Here is a 22,895-nt window from a genome sequence, read left to right on the forward strand (position 1 = left end):
ATCCCATTGGGAGAAAGGTTTTTTATGCTGTGTCTTCCAGGTGATTTTTTTTTTTTTTTTTAAAGGGGAAGTGGAATTAATTTGGAAATGTTTGGCTTCTGACTGAGAGAAAGGTTGTTTAAACTAAGGTTATGGCTACACTGCAGATGACTGTCAGCACAGTTATATTGGTCAGGGGTCACACTTATGCCAGCAGAAGTCTGTAGTGTAGATGCAGCCATACCAGCAAAATTGCACTTTACCAATATGTAGCACAGCTTTGCTTGTATAACTGTGACCACAGCACTACACAGCAGCATCCCCTTGCCTTGCGGACAACAGACAGTGCAGCATGACTGGTAACCGTCATCGTCGTCCCGTGGGTGCTCCTGGCTGGCCTTGGTAAGGTTGGTCGTGGGCACCTGAACAAAAAAGGGAGTGACTCCAGGTCATTCTCTTCTTTAAGTTTTGTGTAATGGAGATTCCGTCCTGCCTGGAATATCATGCCAGCTGGAGGCTTCTGCCTCAGGCTGCTCTCCCAGTCGGCAGCACCGCGCGGTCACGCCTACCCCTTGCTCCCAGGGCTCAATCAGATACTCAGATCTCTACATTTTGCTTCAAATAAAAAAATAAAGCTGCCGTTTAGAACTGTCCCCCAACATACATATCCTGGGACATTTTGTATTTTACCAATGTCAATCAAAGGTCTACACACAAATGGAGATTCAGTCCTGCCTGTGCTTCTATTCTAGTGCTTATCACAGATTCCCATTTTCAGCTATAGGCTGAGCAAGTGCAGAATGGTGATTCACTTGACTTTGCTATAAGCCAACTGCCCTCCCTCACCCCCCTTTGATCTCTGCTTGCAGAGGCAATAAAGTCAGTGTTGTTTCAAATTCATGCATTCTTTATTACTTCATCACACAAATGGGGGGATAACTGCCAAGGTAGCCCAGGAGGGGTGGAGGAGGAGGAGGGAAGCAACAGGTGGAGTTGTTGTAGGGGCACTCCCTAGAATGGAATGCAGCTCATCATTTCTGCGGGATGTCTGGGGCTCTGACCCGGAGTGGCCGTTTCCCTCTCTGGTTCTTTAGTAGGCTTGCCTGATATTCTAGGCAGGACTGATTCTCCATTAGACAAAACTTAAAGAAGAGAATGACCAGGGGAGTCATTCCCATTTTTGTGCAGGCGCCTCCGACCGACCTCACCGAGGCCGGCCAAGAACACCCATGACAGCAGCAGACGGTACAGATGGCTGGTAACCGTCTTTGCCAACTTGCAACGGTAAGGGGATGCTGCTGTGTAGCTCTGCAGTACCATGTTTGTAAGCAGCATCCAGTAGACATACGGTGACAGTGAAAAAAGGCTGAATGGGCTCCATGGTTGCCGTGCTATGGCGTCTGCCCGGGCAATCCAGGGAAAAGGGCGCAAAACGATTGTCTGCATTGCTTTCACAGGTGGAGGACTGACGGACGACATTTACTCATAACCACCCACGACAAATTTTTGGCCTCATCAGGCATTGGGATCTCAACCCAGAATTCCAATGGGCGAGGGAGACTGCGGGAATTATGGGATAGCTATTGGAAAGCTACCCACAGTGCAGCACTCCGGAAGTTGACACTAGCCTCGGTACATGGATGCACACCGCCGAATTAATGTGCTTAGTGTGGCCGCATGCACTCGACTTTATACAATCGGTTGCCAAAAACTGAATTTTGTAAATTCGGCGTAATCCCGTAGTGTAGACATACCCTATGGGTCTAAGAGTCCTTTGAGAGTATATGGAATCAAGACCTACCTCAGTCTATCTGTAAAACACTGAAGGTGCGCCACAGGCCTAAGAGGCTCTCTTACTGGTTCTCTCTATAGATCAGATGTTTCAAATATTGTACCACTATAGGGTGCACTCCAGTCCAGGTTTTACAGCCCAAGAGCATCTGAAATTTGATTTAAAACAAAAAAACACCTATGGGCCAAATTCTCCACAGCCCACTAACTTCAATTGTGTTGCATGGCATGTAACTCATAGCAGAATTTGTCCCATATATTCCTTAATTTGTACTACTAAACTACCAATTTCTGTCCCTGATTCTGTTAAGACTGTGCCTACTTCAGGTTTGACTTAATAAATCTTAAGATTTTTTAATTGAAATTTTCCAGTATTAATGAGACATCTGTCCTTAGTTTGCATGACATCTTTATAATATATTATTTATTCCATTCCTGTAAGGTTGTATACCTTGAATATCAGAACGGCAGAGATCCAATCACCACATCAAATTAAACTAAACAGCCAAAAAAACTGTAAGTACACTAGAAGCAGGAAGCCTACCAAAGAATCAGTGAGGCCACAGGACGATCAAGGTAAGAGAGCACTCAAGGAAGATAAGACCATTGTGGAGAAACTAAATGAATTACTTGCATCAGTCTTCACTGCAGAGGATGTGAGGGAGATTCCCACACCTTTTTAGATGACAAATCTGAGGTACTGTCCCAGGCTGATGTGTCAACAGAGGAGGTTCTGGAACAAATTGATAAATTAAATGGTAATAAGCCTCCAGGTCCAGATGGTATTCACACAAGAGTTTTGAAGGAACTCAAATATGAAACTGCAGAACTACTAACTGTGGTGTGTAACCTATCACTTTAATCAGCTTCTGCACCACATGACTGGAGGATAGCTAATGTGACACCAATTTTTAGAAAAGGCTCCAGAGTCAATCCTTGCAATTATAGGCAACTTTGGTACCAGGCAAATTGGTTGAAACTATAGTAAAGAACAAAATTGTGAGGCACATGGATGAACATGATTTGTTGGGGGAAGAGTCAACATGGCTTTTGCAAAGGGAAATCACGTCTCACCAATCTATTAGAATTCTTTGAGGGGAGGTCAACAAACACGTGGACAAGGGTGATCCAGTGGATATAGTGTACTTGGATTTTCACAAAGCCTTTGACAAAGTCCCCCACTAAAGGTTCTTAAGCAAATTAAGCAGTCATGGGATAAAAGGGAAGGTCCTCTCATGGATCAGTAACTGGTTAAAAGATAGGAAACAAAGGGTAGGAATAAATGATCAGTTTTCACAATGAAGACAGGTAGTGGGGTGCACCAGGGATCTGTACTGGGACCAATGCTGTTCAACATATTCATAAATGATCTGGAAAAAGAAGTAAACAGTGAGGTGGCAAATTTGACAGATGATACAAAAGTACTTAAGATAGTTAAGTCCAAAGCAGAGTGCAAAGAGTGACAAAGAGATCTCACAAAACTGGGTGACTGGGCAACAAGATGAAATTCAGTGTTGATAAATGCGAAGTAATGCACATTGGAAAACAATCTCAACTATACATACAAAATAATGCGGTCTAAATTAGCTATTACCACTCAAGAAAGATCTTGGAGTCATTGTGGATAGTTCTCTGAAAACATCCACTCAATGTCCAGCAGCAGTCAAAAAAGTTAACAGAATGTCAGGAACCAGTAGGAAAGGAATAGATAGCAAGACAGAAAATATCATAATGCCACTATATAAAACCATGGCATGCCCACACCTGGAATACTTCATGTAGTTCTGGTTGCCCCATCTCAAAAAGATATTAGAGTTGGAAAAGGTACATAGAAGAGCAACAAAAATTATTAGGGATATGGAACAGCTTCCATACAAAGAGATATTAATAAGACTGGGACTTTTCAGCCTGGAAAAGAAATGACTTAGGGGGGACATGATGGAGATCTATAAAATCATGAATGTGTGGAGAAGGTGAATAAGGAAGTGTTATTTATTCCTTCACATAACACAAGAACCAAGGGTCATCCAACGAAATTAATAGGGAGCAGATTGATACCAGTCAGCTGTGTTCTTGGGGAACCAGGGCACAGTATCCAGCCTGACTCATGAAAGACACCCCCCTTCCCCTACCAGCCTCTGCTTGAACCAAAACTGATCAGAGAAAAGACTTGCAGAGAGCAATAAAGGGCATTGGGAGACACACCTAGACCCCTTCTGACAAGGGTGACAAGAACAAAGGCAACTCCCCTAGACTCATCTGCATGAAAGATGGGAGAGGTATCTCCATTAGCATACAGAATGGAGAACAGAGAACCGCACTGAACTCTGGGACCAGAAAAGCAGGGAAGCACTGCATCATGGGGGGGATCTCTGCTCCAGATGTTAATGAACCTACGCCTGCACACACCCAGCTCAGCAATTATCAGACCAATTCTAGTAATTAATCCTTGACTGATATCCTAAATACTGAAACAGCCTAATTGCATTGTGAGCTCCCTGGAAGAAAACACCATCCATAGCCAAGAGAGATCAGCTCCTATTGTCTAGCCTAAAGAAAACCCTCAAGTCATCAGTTTACCCATAAACAAATCTAGTGTTCTCCCTTGAACCATTGTTGTTTCTCTACAAAAACCCCTATGTTTAAGTAAGTGTTCTGATGCATGGATCAAAACTCTGCATCAGTTCCACGGGGATTTCATCTTCTCCTGACTGATCATGCTGGGGGCTCTGCCAGTCTCCAGCACTCAAGACCCTGAGCTACCATCACCTGGGTACCCCGACCAATTCAAGCTTCAGGGAGCGGTGAGATCCCTCTCTCTCGGTTTTCTTTTCTACCTCAGGTATTAACCTTTAACAATGTAACTGTTATGTTAGTTTAGGCTCTCCTTGTGTAGTTATCACTATTATTCAATAAATAACTTTTATGGTTAAGCTGGTTGCTTCTCTCTCTGAACTTTACTCTTTTCTGTTTCTAGCTTCCCCATTTACTCTGCAGCAATGCTTCTTTTATCTAAGCTAAAGATCCTTGTAGCACCCAAAAATACTGTGGGGTTTGCTCATCAAGTAGGTTACTACCAGTACAATTGTGATGTGAAAGTGGGGGTAGGGATGTGCTGAACCTGTAACATATAAGGGCGGCAGCTTGAAAGTGCTGCTTGACCCAGTCCACTGAGTACAGGGGCATAGAAGGGTGGCAGCCTGGAAATGCTGTTCGACCCAGCCTGCTCAGGCTTAGGCCTGGTCTACACTATGAGTTTAATTCGAATTTAGCAGCGTTAAATCAAATTAACCCTGCACCCGTCCACACAATGAAGCCATTTCTTTCGGAATAAAGGGCTCTTAAAATTGATTTCTGTACTCCTCTCCGACGAGCGGAGTAGCACCGAAATCGATATTGTCATTTCAAATTAGGGTTAGTGTGGCCGCAATTCGATGGTATTGGTCTCCGGGAGCTATCCCACAGTGCACCACTGTGACCGCTCTGGACAGCAATCTGAACTCGGATGCACTGGCCAGGTAGACAGGAAAAGCCCCGCAAACATTTGAATTTCATTTCCTGTTTGCCCAGCACAGGAGAGCACAGGTGACCACACAGAGCTCATCAGCACAGGTAACCAAGCAGGCCGATAATAGAAAAAGAGCACCAGCATGAACCGTACGGGAGGTACTGGATCTGATCGCTATATGGGGAGAGGATTCTGTGCTAGCAGAACTTCGTTTGAAAAGATGAAATGCCAAAACTTTTGAAAAAATCTCCAAGGGCATGATGGAGAGAGGCCACAATAGGGACTCAGAGCAGTGCCGTGTGAAAGTCAAGGAGCTCAGACAAGCCTATCAGAAAACAAAGGTCGCTCCGGGTCAGAGCTGCAGACATGCCGCTTCTACGCTGAGCTGCATGCAATTCTAGCTGCATGCACCACTACCCCTCCTCTGACCGTGGATTCCGAGGTGGCGGTAATCTCATCAGCCACACCTGAGGATTCTGCAGACAGGGAGGAGGAGGCGGAGCAGCTTGCAGAGAGCACACAGCACTCCGTTCTCCCCAACAGCCAGGATCTTTTTCTCACCCTCACTGAAGTACCCTCCCAAGCCAGTACCCAAGACCAAGACCTCATGGAAGGGACCTCAGGCGAGCTTACCTTTTAAAATATAAAACATGGTTTAAAAAAGTTTTTTAATGATTAATTTGTCCTGAGGACTTGGAATGCATTTGCGGCCAGTACAGCTACTGGAAAAGTCTGTTAACGTGTCTGGGGATGGAGCAGAAATCCTCCAGGGACATCTCCATGAAGCTCTCCTGGAGGTACTCCAAAAGCCTTTGCAGAAGGTTTCTGGGCAGTGCAGCCTTATTCCGTCCTCCATGGTAGGACACTTGACCACGTCATGCTAGTAGCAAATAATCTGGTATCATTGCATGACAAAGCCTGGCAGCGTATGGTCCTGGTGTTTGCTGGCATTCAAGCAACATGCGTTCTTTATCTCGCTGTGTAATCCTCAGGAGAGTGATAGCGCTCATGGTAATCTGGTTGAAATACGGGAATTTAATTAAGGGGACCGAGGTGGCTGAAAAGAAATCCTTCCCTGTAGTAAGCCAAGCGCCCGGGGGGGGGGGGGGGGGGGGAAGGGGGCGCGGCGGGACACAATTGGCGCCGAGCTTTTCACTTGTGGCTAGCAGGGATCTTCCCTGATACCAGCCACGCGGTGGGGAGAGGGATAAAGCGATCATTCCAGAGAACTGGATTGTGGGGGGTTGTTTTCTGCTGCTGAAGGTTAACAGGAAAACCGCAGCACTCAAAAAGCTTTACTTGGTATGTGGGAAAGGAGGGCGCAGAAGCCGAAAGACAATGGCTTACCATGGCCGCATGCAAGCCAAATTCTGTTGCCCGGACCTGCGTCTGTGATCTCTAGCAGCAAAGCCATAGGCACTCAATATTAAGAGGCAAAATGCGACCTTGCACAGAAATCACATGTGCTATGTAATGTGAATAGTGTTGTTCACCGTGAAAGAGTATAAGCATTGTTCTGTAAAATGAATCTTTTTAAAAAATTCTCTCCTTTTTTCCCTCCCTCCAGCAGCTGCAAATTTTTCAAGCCTCCCTCCTCCGTCCCGAAGGCTATCTCAAATAAGGCGTCGGAAAAAGAGGACGCGAGACGAGATGTTCGCGGAAATCATGGAATCCACCCGCAATGAAAGAGCTCATCTAAATGAGTGGAAGGGCATGGTTTCAAAGTATAGAAAAGATGCCAGTGAACATGAGGACATGAGGGACCAACGTGAGGGACACTTGAGATGAGAGGTGGCGGCAGGAAGATCAGAGGAGGCAGGATGCAACGCTGGGGCTGCTGCGTGAGCAAACAGACATGCTCCAGCGTCTGGTGGAGCTTCAGGAACAGCAGCAGGATCACAGACTGCTGCTGCAGCCCCTGTATAACCACCCTCCCCCATCACCATGTTCCATAGCCTCCTCACCCAGACGTGTAAGAACGTGGGGGGGGGGGGGGAGAAGCTCCGTGCACCCTCCCATTCCACCCCAGTGGACAGCCCGAGCAAAAGGCTGTCATTATTTTAACCTTTTTTTAGTGGCCTTTTCTTTCCCTCTGATCCTCCTCCCAAACCCCACCCAGGCTACCTTCTCAGTTCTCTCCCTCTTTTTATAATCAATTAATAAAGAATACATGATTTTTAAACAATAGTGACTTTATTTCCTTTGAAAGCAAGCTGTGATCGAAGGGGGAGGGTGGGTTGCCTACAGAGAATGAGTCAATAAAGGGGGCGGGTTTTCATCGAGAAACAAACAACTTTCACACGGTAGCCTGGCCAGTCATGAAAGTGGTTTTCAAAGCTGCTCTGATGCGCCGCGCTTCCTGATGTGCTCTTCTAATCGCCCTGGTGTCTGGCTGCGCGTAATCAGCAGCCAGGCAATTTGCCTCAGCCTCCCGCCCCGCCATAAACGTCTCCCCCTTACTCTCACAGATTGTGGAGCACACAGCAAGCAGCAATAACAATGGGGATATTGGTTTGGCTGAGGTCTGAGCGAGTCAGTAAAGCGTGCCAGCGACCTTTTAAATGGCCAAATGCACATTCCACCACCATTCTGCACTTGCTCAGCCTGCAGTTGAACAGCTCCTGACTCCTGTCCAGGCTGCCTGTGTATGGCTTCATGAGTCATGGCATTAACGGGTAGGCTGGGTCCTCAAGGATAACTATAGGCATTTCAACATCCCCGACGGTTATTTTCTGGTCCGGGAAGTAACTCCCTTGCTGCAGCCGTTTAAACAGAGTAGTGTTCCTGAAGACGCAAGCATCATGAACCCTTCCCGGCCAGCCCACGTTGATGTTGGTGAAACGTCCCCTGTGATCCACCAGTGCTTGCAGCACCATTGAAAAGTAACCCTTGTGGTTTATGTACTGGGTACCCTGGTGCTCCGGTGCCAAGATAGGGATATGGGTTCCATCTATCGCCCCACCACAGTTAGGGAATCCCATTGCAGCAAAGCCATCCACTATGGCCTGCACATTTCCCAGAGTCACTACCTTTCGTAGCAGCAGTTCAATGATTGCTTTGGCTACTTGCATGACAGCAGCCCCCACATTAGATTTGCCCACTCCAAATTGATTCCTGACTAACCGGTAGCTGTCCGGCGTTGCAAGCTTCCACAGGGCTATTGTCACTCGCTTCTCAACTGTGAGGGCTGCTCTCATCCTGGTATTCTGGTGCTTCAGGGCAGGGGAAAGCAAGTCACAAAGTTCCATGAAAGTGCCCTTACGCATGCGAAAGTTTTGCAGCCACTGGGAATCGTCCCACACCTGCAACACTATGCGGTCCCACCAGTCTGTGCTTGTTTCCCGGGCCCAGAATCGGCGTTCCACAGATAGAACTTGCCCCATTAACAACATGATCTCCAAAGCACCGGGACCCGCGGTTTGAGAGAATTCTGTGTCTATGTCCTCATCACAGCGCTGCCGTCACCGCCTCCTCCTTGCCTCGTTTTTCTGGTCCTGGTTCAGCGTAAACTGCATGATAATGCGCGAGGTTTTTACAATGTTCATGACTGCTGTCTTGAGCTGAGCGGGCTCCATGCTTGCCGTGGTATGGCATCTGCTGTGTTCACCCAGGAAAAAAGGCGTGAAACAGTTGTCTGCCGTTGCTTTCATGGAGGGAGGGGTGAGGCTGTACCCCAAACAACCTGCGACAATGTTTTTTCCCCCATCAGGCACTGGGATCTCAACCCAGAATTCCAATGGGCGGGGGAGACTGCAAGAAATATGGGATAGCTATGGGATAACTACCCACAGTGCAACACTCCGGAAATCGACGCTAGCCCCGGTACATGGATGTACCACCGAATTAATGTGCTTAGTGTGGCCGCATACATTCGACTTTATACAATCTGTTTCGAAAATTCGAATTCTGTAAATTCGGATTAATCCCATAATATAGACATACCATTACTCTACTCCGGTGCGGTAATTGTGGCATATAAGGGTGACAGCCTGAAAGTGCTGCTTGGCCCAGCCTATTGAGCCCAGGGGCATATAAAGGGGGGGGAGAGGGGAGAGAGAAAGAGTGTGTGTGTGTGTCTCTCTCTCTCTCTCTGGAGGAACCCAGCTTAGGGAACACAGGTCCTGCAGGATAGCGCCAGTAGAAGGGGAATTGCAGAAGGGAGAAGTAGAGCTCCATATGAAAACACACTTGACCTGAGCAGTACATTGATAGAATTACAGAAACCCCCTCCCCAGAACAGTAACCCTAATAAATGAGCATATCCCAAAGTAAAGGGCAAATCTGATAACAAGATTTAAAACAAACAAAAGGAAATATTACTGTAGAACTTATTGCCAGGGGATGATGTGAAGAACAAAACTATAATGGGGTTAAAAAAAGAATTAGATGTATTCATAGAGAATAGATCCATCAATGGCTATTAGTCAGGGGTAGGCAAACTTTTTGGCCCGAGGGCCACATCTGGGTATGGAAATTGTATGGTAGGCCACGAATGCTCACGAAATTGGGGGTAGGGGTGAGGGCTCCTTCTGGGGATGTGGGCTCTTTGGTAGGGCTGGGGATGAGAGGTTAGAAGTGCAGGCTCCAGTGGCACTTACCTCAAGCAGCTCCCGGAAGCAGCAGCATGTCCCCCCTCTAGCTCCTACACAGTGGCATGACCAGGTGGCTCTGTGCCCTGCCCCGTCCGCAGGAGCCACCCTTGCAGCTCCCATTGGCCATGGTTCCCAGCCAATGGGAGCTGTGAGGGCGGCACTTGGGGCAGGGGCAGCGTGCAGAGCCCCATCTGCCCCATGCATAGGAGCCAGAGGGGGGACATGCCGCTGCTTTCGGGAGCTGCGTGGAGCCACGGCACACGCCGAGTAGGGCAAGCCCCAGACCCCGCTCCCCAGCTGGAGCGCCAGAGCAGAGCAAGCTCCAGACCCCGCTTCCCGGCAGGATCTTGACAGCCGGATTAAAACGCCTGAAGGGCTGGATGCGGCCCCTGGGCTGTAGTTTGCCCACCCCTGCTATTAGTTGTGGGTGTCCCTAGCCTCCGACTGCCAAAAGCAGGGAGTGGATGGCAGAGAGTGGGTCACTCCAAGCTTGCCTGTTCTGTTCATTCCCTTTGAAGCACTTGGCATTTGCCACTGTCAGAATACACGATACTGGGCCAGCATGGCCGTTCTCGTGTTCTTAAATTTGCTAGATGATTTATTAATTGGGAGTTTGCATCATTTCATATTAATAACTAGTGGAAAGCTGCCTCTAAACCAGGGGTTCTCAGACTTTTGTACTGGTGACCCCTTTCACACAGCAAGCCTCTGAGTGCGACCCCCCCTTATACACTAAAAACACTTTTTAATATATTTAACACCATTATAAACGCTGGAGGCAAAGCGGGGTTTGGGGTGGAGGGTGACAGCCCGCGACTCCCCATGTAATAACCTCACGACCCCTTGAGGGGTCCCAACCCCCAGTTTGAGAACCTCTGCTCTAAACAGGCTCAAAATTCACTCAATCTTATGTTTATCTGGATAAATTCTGAATACTGTTTTGAAACATGCAAGATTTAAAGCCATGTATATGTTAATGGAATATCTGCTACAAAGAGTAAGCAGTACATGTAACAAAGTTTTCAAAATAAAGCATTCATCATAGTTTCATATTGTAACTACATTAGAACCCGTTTATCCCACCCTCCTTTAACTGGCTCTCCCCATTTACTGAACCAGAACTCCAGGGCCAGAAACAGGCGATCTCCACTGTGGCTGGCTAGATGGCGCTGCAGCATTGCATTTTCCCATTCTTTGGTTTATCTGGAATTTTGATGATCTGATCTGGCAGCTCAGTCTGAATTAGAATGTATAAACGGGGTTCTACTGCATTTCATATTTGATCATCCCTTTCCTATCAGGCCTTATATGCCTGTAGCCCAATTTCCCTGCTCCATTCCAGCATGTCTTCTGTAAGGCCAATTAACCATACCTTTCTATACCTATGGCCCTACAAAATTCACAGCCATGAAAAACGCATCATGGACTGTGAAATCTGAACTGATCTTTTGTGTGCTTTTACCCTATACTATATAGATTTCACGGGGGAGGCCAGCGTTTCTCAAATTGGGAGTCCTGACCCAAAAGGGAGTTGCGGGAGGGGGAGGTGTCACCAGGTTATTTTAAGGGGGGGGTGTCACAGTATTGCCACCCTTATTTTTGCACTGCCTTCAGAGCTGGGTAACCGGAAAGTGGTGGCTGTTGGCACCCAGCTGTGAAGGCAGCGCCCTGCCAGCAGCATCACAGAAGTAAGACTGGCAATACCATACCATGCCACCCTTACTTATGTGCTGCTGCCTTCAGAGCTGGGCAGCCGGAGAGTGGCGGCTGCTGACAGAGGATCCAGCACTGCAGGCTGCAGCGCAAAAGTAAAGGTGGCAATACCATACCATGCCATCCTTACTTCTGCACTGCTGCTGGCGGCAGCTCTACCCTCAGAGCTGGGCTCCCAGCCAGCAGCCACCACTCTCCAGCTGCCCAGCTCTGAAGGCAGTGCCACCACCAACAGCTGCACAGAAGGGTAGCAGTACTGCAAACCCCCCCCCCCCCCACACACACACAATAACCTTGTGATCCCCCCATAACTCCTTTTTGGGTCAGGACCCCTACAATTACAACACCATGTAATTTCAGATTTAAATAGCTAAAATCATGAAATTTACAATTTTAAAAATCCTATGACCATGAAATTGACCAAAATGGACCAGGAATTTGGTAGGGCCCTATTTATACCCCATCACTATAAGGAGATGGAAAGTGAAAAACAAAATGGTCAGTGATGGGCTGATTATTACTGCTTGCTCAACTGCTGATTTTGCTCCATGCCATCCCTCCCTCTGTTTTATACAGATTATAAACAAAAAAAGGAGGCAAGTATGTGTACAGTGCCTGGCATTCTTTGGGTAAATACATGAAGTAAGTTTGTGAAGAGAGCAGGAGTTTATTCAAACTCCTCCTCGAACCGCATAAACTTTGAGAAAAAGAAACATCTCTAAATTTGAAGTTCAGGAACTTACTTCTCATTGTCACAAACTGTACCTCATCTTCCATATTAAGGTTGATTGTTGGTGGCTAAAAAAAACAAAACAAAGCACAAAAAAGGTTAGTATAACCCATGAAATATACATATGGCAAACAGGAAGCTTTCCTGAGTGAAGGTTAGCTTCCCTTCTGTAGAATGGAAGTTTTTGTTAAATAAGTTGTCTTAAGTCTTCAGAGAGCTTCAGTGTTTTTTCTACTATTCCTAGCTTTGCGGAAGTGTAACCAAGGGAAAATTTAACCATCTGGTTAGATTTCACTCCTGGGATTGAAAACTCTGTAGGGTGAAACTGACAACTGGGCTGGTTTTCACTGTGCTCTGGCTCAAACCTTTCCCAACCAATAGCAGACACAGGCACTTGAGCCACATAGGATTAACATAAAGGCTTGTGGAAGGGGTCAGTAGTGTAGACACCCCCCAAAACTCAACTCCTATGACAACTGCAGATTTCAGGAGTGATAAAGGACAGGTGATCCACCCAGGTAGTTGCTATGAGGCACTCAGGTGGGGGAGAGAATGTTCCTGCTTAGCTGGGCCAGGGGTTTGCTCCTCACATAGGCATTGCATAGAAAGCATTAATGGATGCCTTGATCATCTTTCCCTTCACTTCTTGATGGCCCATTACATAGATTATATAATTTAGAACACAGGTTGATATAATTACAATGCAAATAGTTTGACTTCAACTCTTAGGCTAGGTCCACACTACCGATTTGGCGGGTAGAGATCGATCTTCTGGGATCGATTTATCGCCTCTCATCTGGACACGATAAATCGAAGCCAGAAGCGCTTCCCCGTCGACTGCGGAACTCCTGCTCGCAGAGAGGAGGAAGCGCTGTCGACGGGGGAGCTTGCCTGCGCCGCGTGGACCCGCAGTAAGTAAACTTAGTTTGAGCTAGGAAACGTCAACTTCAGCTATGCTATTCTCATAGCTGAAGTTGCGTTTCCTAGATCGATCCCCCACCCCAGTGCGGACCAGCCCTGTCATAACTATAAAGGGAAGGGTAATAGCTGTCCTGTGTACAGTACTATAAATCCCTCCTGGCCAGAGACTCCAAAATCCTTTTCCCTGTAAAGGGTTAAGAAGCTCAGGTAACCTGGCTGGCATCTGACCTAAAGGACCAATAAGGGGACAAGATACTTTCAAATCTTGGGGGGGGAAGGCTTTTGTTTGTGTTCTTTGTTTGGGAGTGTGTTCATTCTCGGGGACTGAGAGGGACCAGACATCAATCCAGGTTCTCCACATCTTTCTAAACAAGCCTCTCCTATTTCAAACTTGTAAGTAAATAGCCAGGCAAGGCGTGTTAGTTTTCCTTTGTTTTTCTCAACTTGTAAATGTACCTTTTACTAGAGTGTTTATCTTTGTTTGCTGTACTTTGAACCTGAGACTAGAGGGGAGTCCTCTGAGCTCTTTAAGTTTGATTACCCTGTAAGGTTATTTCCATACTGATTTTACAGAGATGATTTTTACCTTTTTCTTTAATTAAAAACCTTCTTTTTAAGAACCTGATTGATTTTTCCTTGTTTTAGATCCAAAGGGGTTTTGGATCTTGATTCACCAGGAGTTGGTGGGAGGAAGGAGGGGGGATGGTTAATTTCTCCCTGTTGTAGATCCCAGGGGCGGGTTGGAACTGATTCACCAGGAGTTGGTGGGAGGAAGGAGGGGAATGGTTAATTTCTCCTTGTTTTAAGATCCAAGGGGTTTTGGATTTGTTTTCACCAGGGATTTGGTGAGGGTTTTTCAAGGCTTCCCAGGGAGGGAATCCATTGAAAATGGTGGCAGCCGAACCAGAGCTAAGCTGGTAATTAAGCTTAGAAGTTTTTATGCAGGCCCCTACATTTGTACCCTAAAGTTCAAAGTGGGGATCTCAGTCCTGACATGGTGGCAGCGGTGGGATCATTTTAAACCCAAAAGCCAGTGAGATTTTTTTTTCCTTCTAGCTGCTTGGAAAGCCGAGCTGGAAGTAGATAGATGCATATCTTATCTCTCCTTGCCTGAAGGCAGAGGTGTTAAGTTTTTTTTACAGGTCCTTTGTTAAGAGAAGGGTTCAATTAGCAAATGACTGGTAAAAGGTATTTACAAGCTGAATTTTTTTTTTTTCTTTTTACATCCTCGGGAGTAGCTAGTTAGAAAGTTACTGTTAACTCTGCAGCAGCCAGAGCTGAGAGCTTCCCAGTTTGTCAACTGCAAAGGGGGTTACCCAGCACAAGAAAACAGGAAAATGACTACCAAAGAAGTAGCTAACAAAATAGAACTGGCCAAACTAGAAGCAGAAGAAAATGAAAGAAAACATCAGAGACTGCTTCAATTAACAAAACTCAAGACAGAGCAGAGAGAAAGAGAAGAAAAAGCCAAAGAGGAGGCCCACAAGAGAGAGATGGAGCTGAAAGAAAAAGAGATAAAGATGAAAGAAAAAAGAGATGGAGCTGAAAGAAAAAGAAATGGAGGAGAGAGAAAAAGAAAGGAAGCATGAACTGGAAGTAGCAAAGGCTAAGCAGGATGCACCAGCCAATGCTAACAACCCCCCTCCAGGTACCACTTCCCATCCCAGAAAATTCCCCATCTACAAGGCAGGCGATGATACTGAGGCCTTCTTAGAAAATTTTGAAAGGGCCTGCCTTGGATACAGCATCACTGCAGACCAGTACATGGTAGAGCTGAGGCCGCAGCTCAGTGGACCCTTAGCAGAGGTGGCGGCTGAAATGCCTAAGGAACACATGAACAGTTATGAACTTTTTAAAAACAAGGCCAGACTCAGAATGGGGCTAACACCCGAGCATGCCCGTCGGCGGTTCAGAGCCCTAAAGTGGAAACCGGATGTGTCATTTACCCGTCATGCCTACCACATTGACAAAAATTGTGATGCCTGGGTATCAGGAGCAAATGTTAAATCTCTGGAAGATCTGCTTTCCCTAGTAAAAATGGAGCAGTTTTTAGAGGGTGTTCCTGAGAAAATAGAAAGGTACATCCTAGATAGGAAGCCCAAAACTGTAACTGAGGCGGGGGAGATTGGAGCCCAATGGGTGGAGGTGGCAGAAAAGAAAAAAACTAGTAGCAGTTGGAGCGAATATCAGAAGGGGCAAGCCGAAACAAAACCTTACCACCGGGGACAACCCAAGGCCCCACCCACATCCCAAGGGAAACCCCAGACGCCTTCTCACCCCACCACACCAGTCTCCACCAACCAACCTCGTCCCAGTGATACCTTAGCAGGGCGATGTTTTAAATGTAATGGACTGGGACATATAAAGGCTCACTGCCCCAAGAACCCCAACCGATTACAGTTCATTACACCCCAATCACACCAAAGATCCCCAAACCCAGATGCCTCTCTCATACCCTCGGAGCGAAGGGAAACCTTGAGAGTGGGCGGAAGGAAGGTTACCGCTTGGAGGGACACTGGGGCTCAAGTGTCAACTATCCACCAATCCCTAGTGGACCCCAAACTCATCAACCCAGAGGCTACAGTGACAATTCAACCCTTCGTGTCACAATCTGTAACCTTGCCTACAGCCACGTTGCATGTCCAGTACAAGGGCTGGTCAGGAATGTGGACTTTTGCAGTCTATGACAATTATCCCATTCCCATGCTGCTGGGGGAAGATTTGGCCAACCATGTGAAGGTAGCCAAGAGGGTGGGAATAGTCACCCGCAGCCAGGCTAAGCAAGCTTTCACCCCCATCCCTGTTCCTGAGCCGTCCACCAGGGCCCCGTCTGTGTTACCGGAGACCCAGACAAAGGTGGTGGAACTGGATCCTCTGCCAACGACTGCAACAGCCGTAGTGGATCCAATCCCAGAGACCCAGCCAAAGCCAGTCCCAGAACCGGAACTGGCAACGCAACCAGCACCAGAACCATTGCCAGCCCTGAGTCCAGCGCTTGCAAACCCGTCTACAACTCCAATGCCAGAGGGCACCAGCGAGCCTGAACTGGCAGAAGCAGCAGATAACCCTACCCAAGAGGCTCAGCCAGAGCCTGAGTTATCACATAGTGCACCAGCGGACAGCGGTTCACAGTCAATGGAAACAGCCCCAGCACCTGCATCGCTTCCAGAGGGACCAAGCCCCAGTCCACAGTCCAAGGAGGAACTGATGTCTCCAGCATCAAGGGAACAGTTCCAGGCCGAGCAGGAAGCAGATGACAGCCTTCAGAAAGCTTGGGCGGCGGCGCGGAGCACCCCACCGCCTCTCAGCTCTTCTAACCGATCCCGGTTTGTTGTAGAACAAGGACTTTTATACAAGGAGACTCTTTCTGGTGGGCACCAGGAAGACTGGCATCCTCAAAGGCAGTTGGTAGTTCCCACTAAGTATCGGGTAAAGCTCTTGAGCTTAGCCCATGATCATCCCAGTGGCCATTCTGGGGTGAACAGAACCAAAGACCGGTTGGGGAAGTCCTTCCACTGGGAGGGAATGGGCAAGGACGTTGCTAATTATGTCCGGTCTTGTGAGGTGTGCCAACGAGTGGGAAAACCCCAAGACCAGGTTAAAGCCCCTCTCCAGCCACTACCCATAATTGAGGTCCCATTTCAGCGCGTAGCTGTGGATATTCTGGGTCTTTCCCAAAGAAGACACCCAGAGGAAAGCAGTACGTACTGACTTTCATGGATTTTGCTACCCGATGGCCGGAAGCAGTACCCTTAAGCAACACCAGGGCTAAAAGTGTGTGCCAGGCATTAACAGACATTTTTGCCAGGGTAGGTTGGCCCTCCGACATCCTTACAGATTCGGGAACTAACTTCCTGGCAGGAACCATGGAAAACCTGTGGGAAGCTCATGGGGTGAATCACTTGGTTGCCACCCCTTACCACCATGAAACCAATGGCCTGGTGGAGAGGTTTAATGGAACTTTGGGGGCCATGATACGTAAATTTGTAAATGAACACTCCAATGATTGGGACCTCGTGTTGCAGCAGTTGCTTTTTGCCTACAGGGCTGTACCACATCCCAGTTTAGGGTTTTCACCATTTGAACTTGTGTATGGCCGTGAGGTTAAGGGGCCATTACAGTTGGTGAAGCAGCAATGGGAGGGGTTTACGCCTTCTCCAGGAACTAACATTCTAGACTTTGTAAGCAACCTACAAAACACCCTCCGACATTCTTTGGCCCTTGCTAAAGAAAACCTAAAGGATGCTCAGGAAGAGCAAAAGGCCTGGTATGATAAACATTCCAGAGAACGGTCCTTCAAAGTAGGAGACCAAGTCATGGTCTTAAAGGCAATCCAGGCCCATAAAATGGAAGCGTCGTGGGAAGGACCATTCACGGTCCAGGAGCGCCTAGGAGCTGTTAACTATCTCATAGCCTTCCCCACCTCCAACATAAAGCCTAAGGTATACCATGTTAATTCTCTTAAGCCCTTTTATTCCAGAGAATTAAACGTTTGCCAGTTTACTGCCCAGGAAACAGATGACGCGGAGTGGCCTGAAGGTGTCTACTACGAAGGAAAAAAGGATGGTGGCGTGGAAGAGGTGAACCTCTCCATGACCCTTGGACGTCTGCAGCGACAGCAGATCAAGGAGCTGTGCACAAGCTTTGCACCAATTTTCTCAGCCACTCCAGGATGGACCGAACGGGCATACCACTCCATTGACACAGGTAATGCTCACCCTATTAGAACCCCACCCTACCGGGAGTCACCTCATGCCAAAGCTGCTATACAAAGGGAGATCCAGGACATGCTACAGATGGGTATAATCCGCCCCTCTAAGAGTGCATGGGCATCTCCAGTGGTTCTAGTTCCCAAACCAGATGGGGAAATACGCTTTTGCGTGGACTACCGTAAGCTAAATGCTGTAACTCGTCCTGACAACTATCCAATGCCACGCACAGATGAGCTATTGGAGAAATTGGGACATGCCCAATTCATCTCTACTTTGGACTTAACCAAGGGGTACTGGCAAGTACCACTAGATGAACCCGCTAAGGAAAGGTCAGCCTTCGTCACCCAGGCAGGGATGTATGAATTCAATGTACTCCCTTTCGGGTTGCGAAATGCACCCGCCACCTTCCAAAGACTTGTAGATGGTCTCCTAGCAGGATTGGGAGAATCTGCAGTTGCCTACCTCGACGATGTGGCCATTTTTTCTGATTCATGGGCAGAGCACATGGAGCACCTGGAAAAAGTTTTCGAGCGCATCCAGCAGGCAGGGCTAACTGTTAAGGCTAAAAAGTGTCAAATAGGCCAAAACAGAGTGACTTACCTGGGGCACCAGGTGGGTCAAGGAACTATAAATCCCATACAGGCCAAAGTGGATGCTATCCAAAAGTGGCCGGTTCCAAAGTCTAAGAAACAGGTCCAATCCTTCTTAGGCTTGGCTGGATATTATAGGCGATTTGTACCCCACTACAGCCAAATCGCCGCCCCGCTGACAGACCTAACCAGAAAGAAACAGCCAAATGCAGTTCAGTGGACTGATGAGTGTCAAAAGGCCTTTAACCAGCTTAAGGCAACACTCATGTCTGACCCTGTGCTAAGGGCCCCAGACTTTGACAAACCGTTCCAAGTAACCACAGATGCGTCCGAGCGAGGCGTGGGAGCAGTTTTAATGCAGGAAGGACCGGATCAAGAATTCCATCCTGTCGTATTTCTCAGTAAGAAACTGTCTGAGAGGGAAAGCCATTGGTCAATCAGCGAAAAGGAATGCTATGCCATTGTGTACGCGCTGGAAAAGCTACGCCCATATGTTTGGGGACGGCGTTTCCAACTACAAACAGACCATGCTGCGCTACAGTGGCTTCATACCGCCAAGGGAAATAACAAAAAACTTCTTCGGTGGAGTTTAGCTCTCCAAGATTTTGATTTTGAAATACAACACATTTCGGGAGCTTCTAACAAAGTGGCTGATGCACTCTCCCGGGAAAGTTTCCCAGAGTTAACTGGTTAACAATTGTTTTTGGAATGAAACATATTGTTAGTTTTTATATAATCAGTAGTATGTCTAAAGGTACATGTGTCTTATTAACTCTGTTTTCTCCTAGAACTCCAGGAAGAAATCACAGCCAGTGTGGAACCGAACATCCAACACTATCTGTGATTTGGGGGGCGTGTCATAACTATAAAGGGAAGGGTAATAGCTGTCCTGTGTACAGTACTATAAATCCCTCCTGGCCAGAGACTCCAAAATCCTTTTCCCTGTAAAGGGTTAAGAAGCTCAGGTAACCTGGCTGGCATCTGACCTAAAGGACCAATAAGGGGACAAGATACTTTCAAATCTTGGGGGGGGAAGGCTTTTGTTTGTGTTCTTTGTTTGGGAGTGTGTTCATTCTCGGGGACTGAGAGGGACCAGACATCAATCCAGGTTCTCCACATCTTTCTAAACAAGCCTCTCCTATTTCAAACTTGTAAGTAAATAGCCAGGCAAGGCGTGTTAGTTTTCCTTTGTTTTTCTCAACTTGTAAATGTACCTTTTACTAGAGTGTTTATCTTTGTTTGCTGTACTTTGAACCTGAGACTAGAGGGGAGTCCTCTGAGCTCTTTAAGTTTGATTACCCTGTAAGGTTATTTCCATACTGATTTTACAGAGATGATTTTTACCTTTTTCTTTAATTAAAAACCTTCTTTTTAAGAACCTGATTGATTTTTCCTTGTTTTAGATCCAAAGGGGTTTTGGATCTTGATTCACCAGGAGTTGGTGGGAGGAAGGAGGGGGGATGGTTAATTTCTCCCTGTTGTAGATCCCAGGGGCGGGTTGGAACTGATTCACCAGGAGTTGGTGGGAGGAAGGAGGGGAATGGTTAATTTCTCCTTGTTTTAAGATCCAAGGGGTTTTGGATTTGTTTTCACCAGGGATTTGGTGAGGGTTTTTCAAGGCTTCCCAGGGAGGGAATCCATTGAAAATGGTGGCAGCCGAACCAGAGCTAAGCTGGTAATTAAGCTTAGAAGTTTTTATGCAGGCCCCTACATTTGTACCCTAAAGTTCAAAGTGGGGATCTCAGTCCTGACAAGCCCTTAGGCTGGCAGACTATGTTAGTCGCGGAATTTGTATTAACCCTGGATGTTTTCTGAGCAATGGAATTTTAACAATGGTCCTGCAAGACCTCCCTCTTTTTCCTGCAAGTTCTCTTGAAGTAATGCCACAAAACAAGGGCGTTTATCAAAGTTTCCCCAGTGAAACACCTAAAGTTTCCAGCTACCAACCCATGAAAAATGCAGAAAAAAAAGCTATCAAGTCAAATTTAGCCCAAGTTTTAGGATTTATAAAAATAAGTTTAAAAAAAATCCACGGCAGTTGAAACAGATGCAGCTTTTTTATTTCCCCGAATGAACAGATCGTGTTTTTCAATCATCCTCCCGGGTAACCCACTACATCATCAGCGCAGCAGAACCTGCGAACAACCCCGAGGAGAAAGAAGCGGTTTATCTGCAGCAGCGCCCGGAGAGCCAGCGCCGCGCAGAGCAACCAGCCGCCCTACCCCTTAACATCATCTAAGCCGCACACCTAAGAAAAGCAGCTTTTTTTGGCGACTCTGATTTTTAACGCCGCCGCATCCTTCCTTTTCCAGGGGCCCGGGTGTGTGTGTGGGGGGGGGGGGGGGTCGTTTACGGCGCGTGGAGAAAACCGGACATCGCCCCCATCTCAGGTGTCCCCCGCGCTCTCTGTGCTCGCAGAAGGTCGGGGAGCAGGAGAGCGACGGGGCCAGGGCGCCGCGCAGCCACCAGCCGCTTCCCGCCCTCACTCACCCGTAGCGTGTCCGGGTACAGCGGCCGCAGGCTCTTCCCCTTGGCGGGGGTGGCCATATTAACTCGGCCCCTCGCCTCCCCGCCCAGCGGTCGGCGTCAAGCCTCTCGCGGCCTGGGACGCTGCTTACAGGCCGCCGCCCACCTGGAGCTGCGAGTCCATGTCCGGGCAAGCGCCGCCCCCCGTCACACCTCTGGGAGGAGCGGGCAGGGCCCGGCTGCGTTGCGATCCGCTCCCCCCGCCGGCGGCCGCTGGGCGGGAAAAGCGACTCCCGGCGGTGGCGGCGTGAGGCTCCCCGTGTCACTCAGTCCATGGCGCGGCCGCCTCTCGCAGCAAGCCGCTGCCGCCCGCCACAGCCCCCATTCTCCGCCCCTCAGCCTGGCTCCCGCGGCCGGCCTCCCTTACCCACCAGCCTCCGCGAACGGGTGACACAGGCCGCCCCGCCCCCTGGCTGCACAAACCCCGCCCCTTCCTTGCGGCGCTCGTGAGTAGCGGGCCGGTGAATTCTGAGGGCGCTTTTTGTGACGTCACAACCGTCTCGCCAGCCCTGCGGGGGCGGCGCTCGCCTCAGGCCGGGGGACGTTACCCGTCCCTCTCCCTGCTCCTGCGCGGCCGGGCGCGGGGCTGGGCCGACGCCCTAGTGAGTCTCAGGCTATTTTCTCTTTTGAAGGGTGAGAGGAGGCAATGGAGGAAAACACCCGTAACCCAAATCCCGCTGGGCTAAGCCCTGCTGGCCCCAGCCCGTTGGGGGCGCCCTGCAGCCCGACTCCCGTGGTAGAAGCAATTGAAACCGGAGACAGGCTCTCGAGGCCCCAGGAGCTGTGCTGTGCCCCACCCGCTCCCATCTCACTAAACCCTTGGGTCCCTCCATGGCTGTAGGTCTGGAGAAAGCCCCTTCCCAGGCGCCGCCATTGCCCCTCTGTGTGGGAGAGCAAACAAAGCCCTTCCGTGCGAGGGCACCATCACCTCCCCCCAGATACTCCATCCCCTCCCCTTATGATTCAGCAGAGAGATACCTGGGGAGGGACAGGTGTCAAGAGTCTGCAGGTGGTTTCCAGTATGTGTGGTAAGGAGCTCAGCACGCTCGGAATCCTGGAATCCTACAAACGTAGGACTGGAAGGGATCTCGGTAGCTCAGCTAGTCCAGTCCCCTGCACTGAGGCAGGACTAAGTGTTATCTAGACCAGTGGTGCCCAACCTTATTACATAGGAGGGTCGCATAAACGTAAGCCCAACCTTGTGTGAGCCAAACAGATTCTACATAGTTTATTAAGATTTAAAGTCACATGTATTGATTTATATTTTAAGTTCAGCTTGTTTTGTATGTATTTAAATAGGTTGTTTATATGTACAGTATTGTCTATTTACACCCTTGTGTAAACTAAAATTATGTAAACATGGTGACAAAATGCTAATGAATTGGCTGTTAGTATATTGTGTTGAAGCAGGCCGTGAGCCTTATGAAATGCTCTGGTTGGCTGTTCATGGCTTGCAGGCTGTAGGTTGGGCACCCTGATCTAGACCATCCCTGACAGGTATTTGTCTAACTTGTTCTTAAAAACCTGAAATGAGGGAGATTCCACAACCTCCCCAGGTAATTTTTTCCAGTGCTTAACTACCCTTACAGCTAGGAAGTTTTTCCTAATCTCTACCCTAAATCTCCCTGCTGTAATTTAAGCCTATTACTTGACCTGTCCTCAGTGGATAAGGAGAGCAATTGATCACCCTTCTATTTATGACAAACTTTTATGCACTTGAAGATTATGTCTCTCTCAGTCTTCTCTTCCCCAGACTAAACAAACCCTATTTTTTTTCCTTCAATCTTACCTTGTAGGTCATGTTTTCTAGAACTTAAATAATTTTTGTTGTTC

General features: G+C 48.0%; 1 protein-coding gene across 1 annotated transcript in view; it reads right to left on the minus strand.

Annotated features, from left to right (window-relative positions):
- E2F6 (E2F transcription factor 6) overlaps nt 1-21,403 on the minus strand; it is a 34,770-nt gene extending 13,367 nt beyond the window's left edge. The window contains exons 1-2 of the mRNA XM_054022710.1: nt 21,027-21,403; nt 12,327-12,381 (exon numbers count right to left, since the gene is read on the minus strand). Coding sequence (XP_053878685.1) covers nt 12,327-12,381; nt 21,027-21,083 — 112 coding nt within the window. The 5' untranslated portion in view covers nt 21,084-21,403. The remainder of the gene's footprint in view (nt 1-12,326; nt 12,382-21,026) is intronic.
- Nucleotides 21,404-22,895: the final 1,492 nt, after the last annotated feature.

The sequence above is a fragment of the Malaclemys terrapin genome, chromosome 3 (assembly GCF_027887155.1).
Source record: "Malaclemys terrapin pileata isolate rMalTer1 chromosome 3, rMalTer1.hap1, whole genome shotgun sequence".
Taxonomy (NCBI): domain Eukaryota; kingdom Metazoa; phylum Chordata; order Testudines; family Emydidae; genus Malaclemys; species Malaclemys terrapin.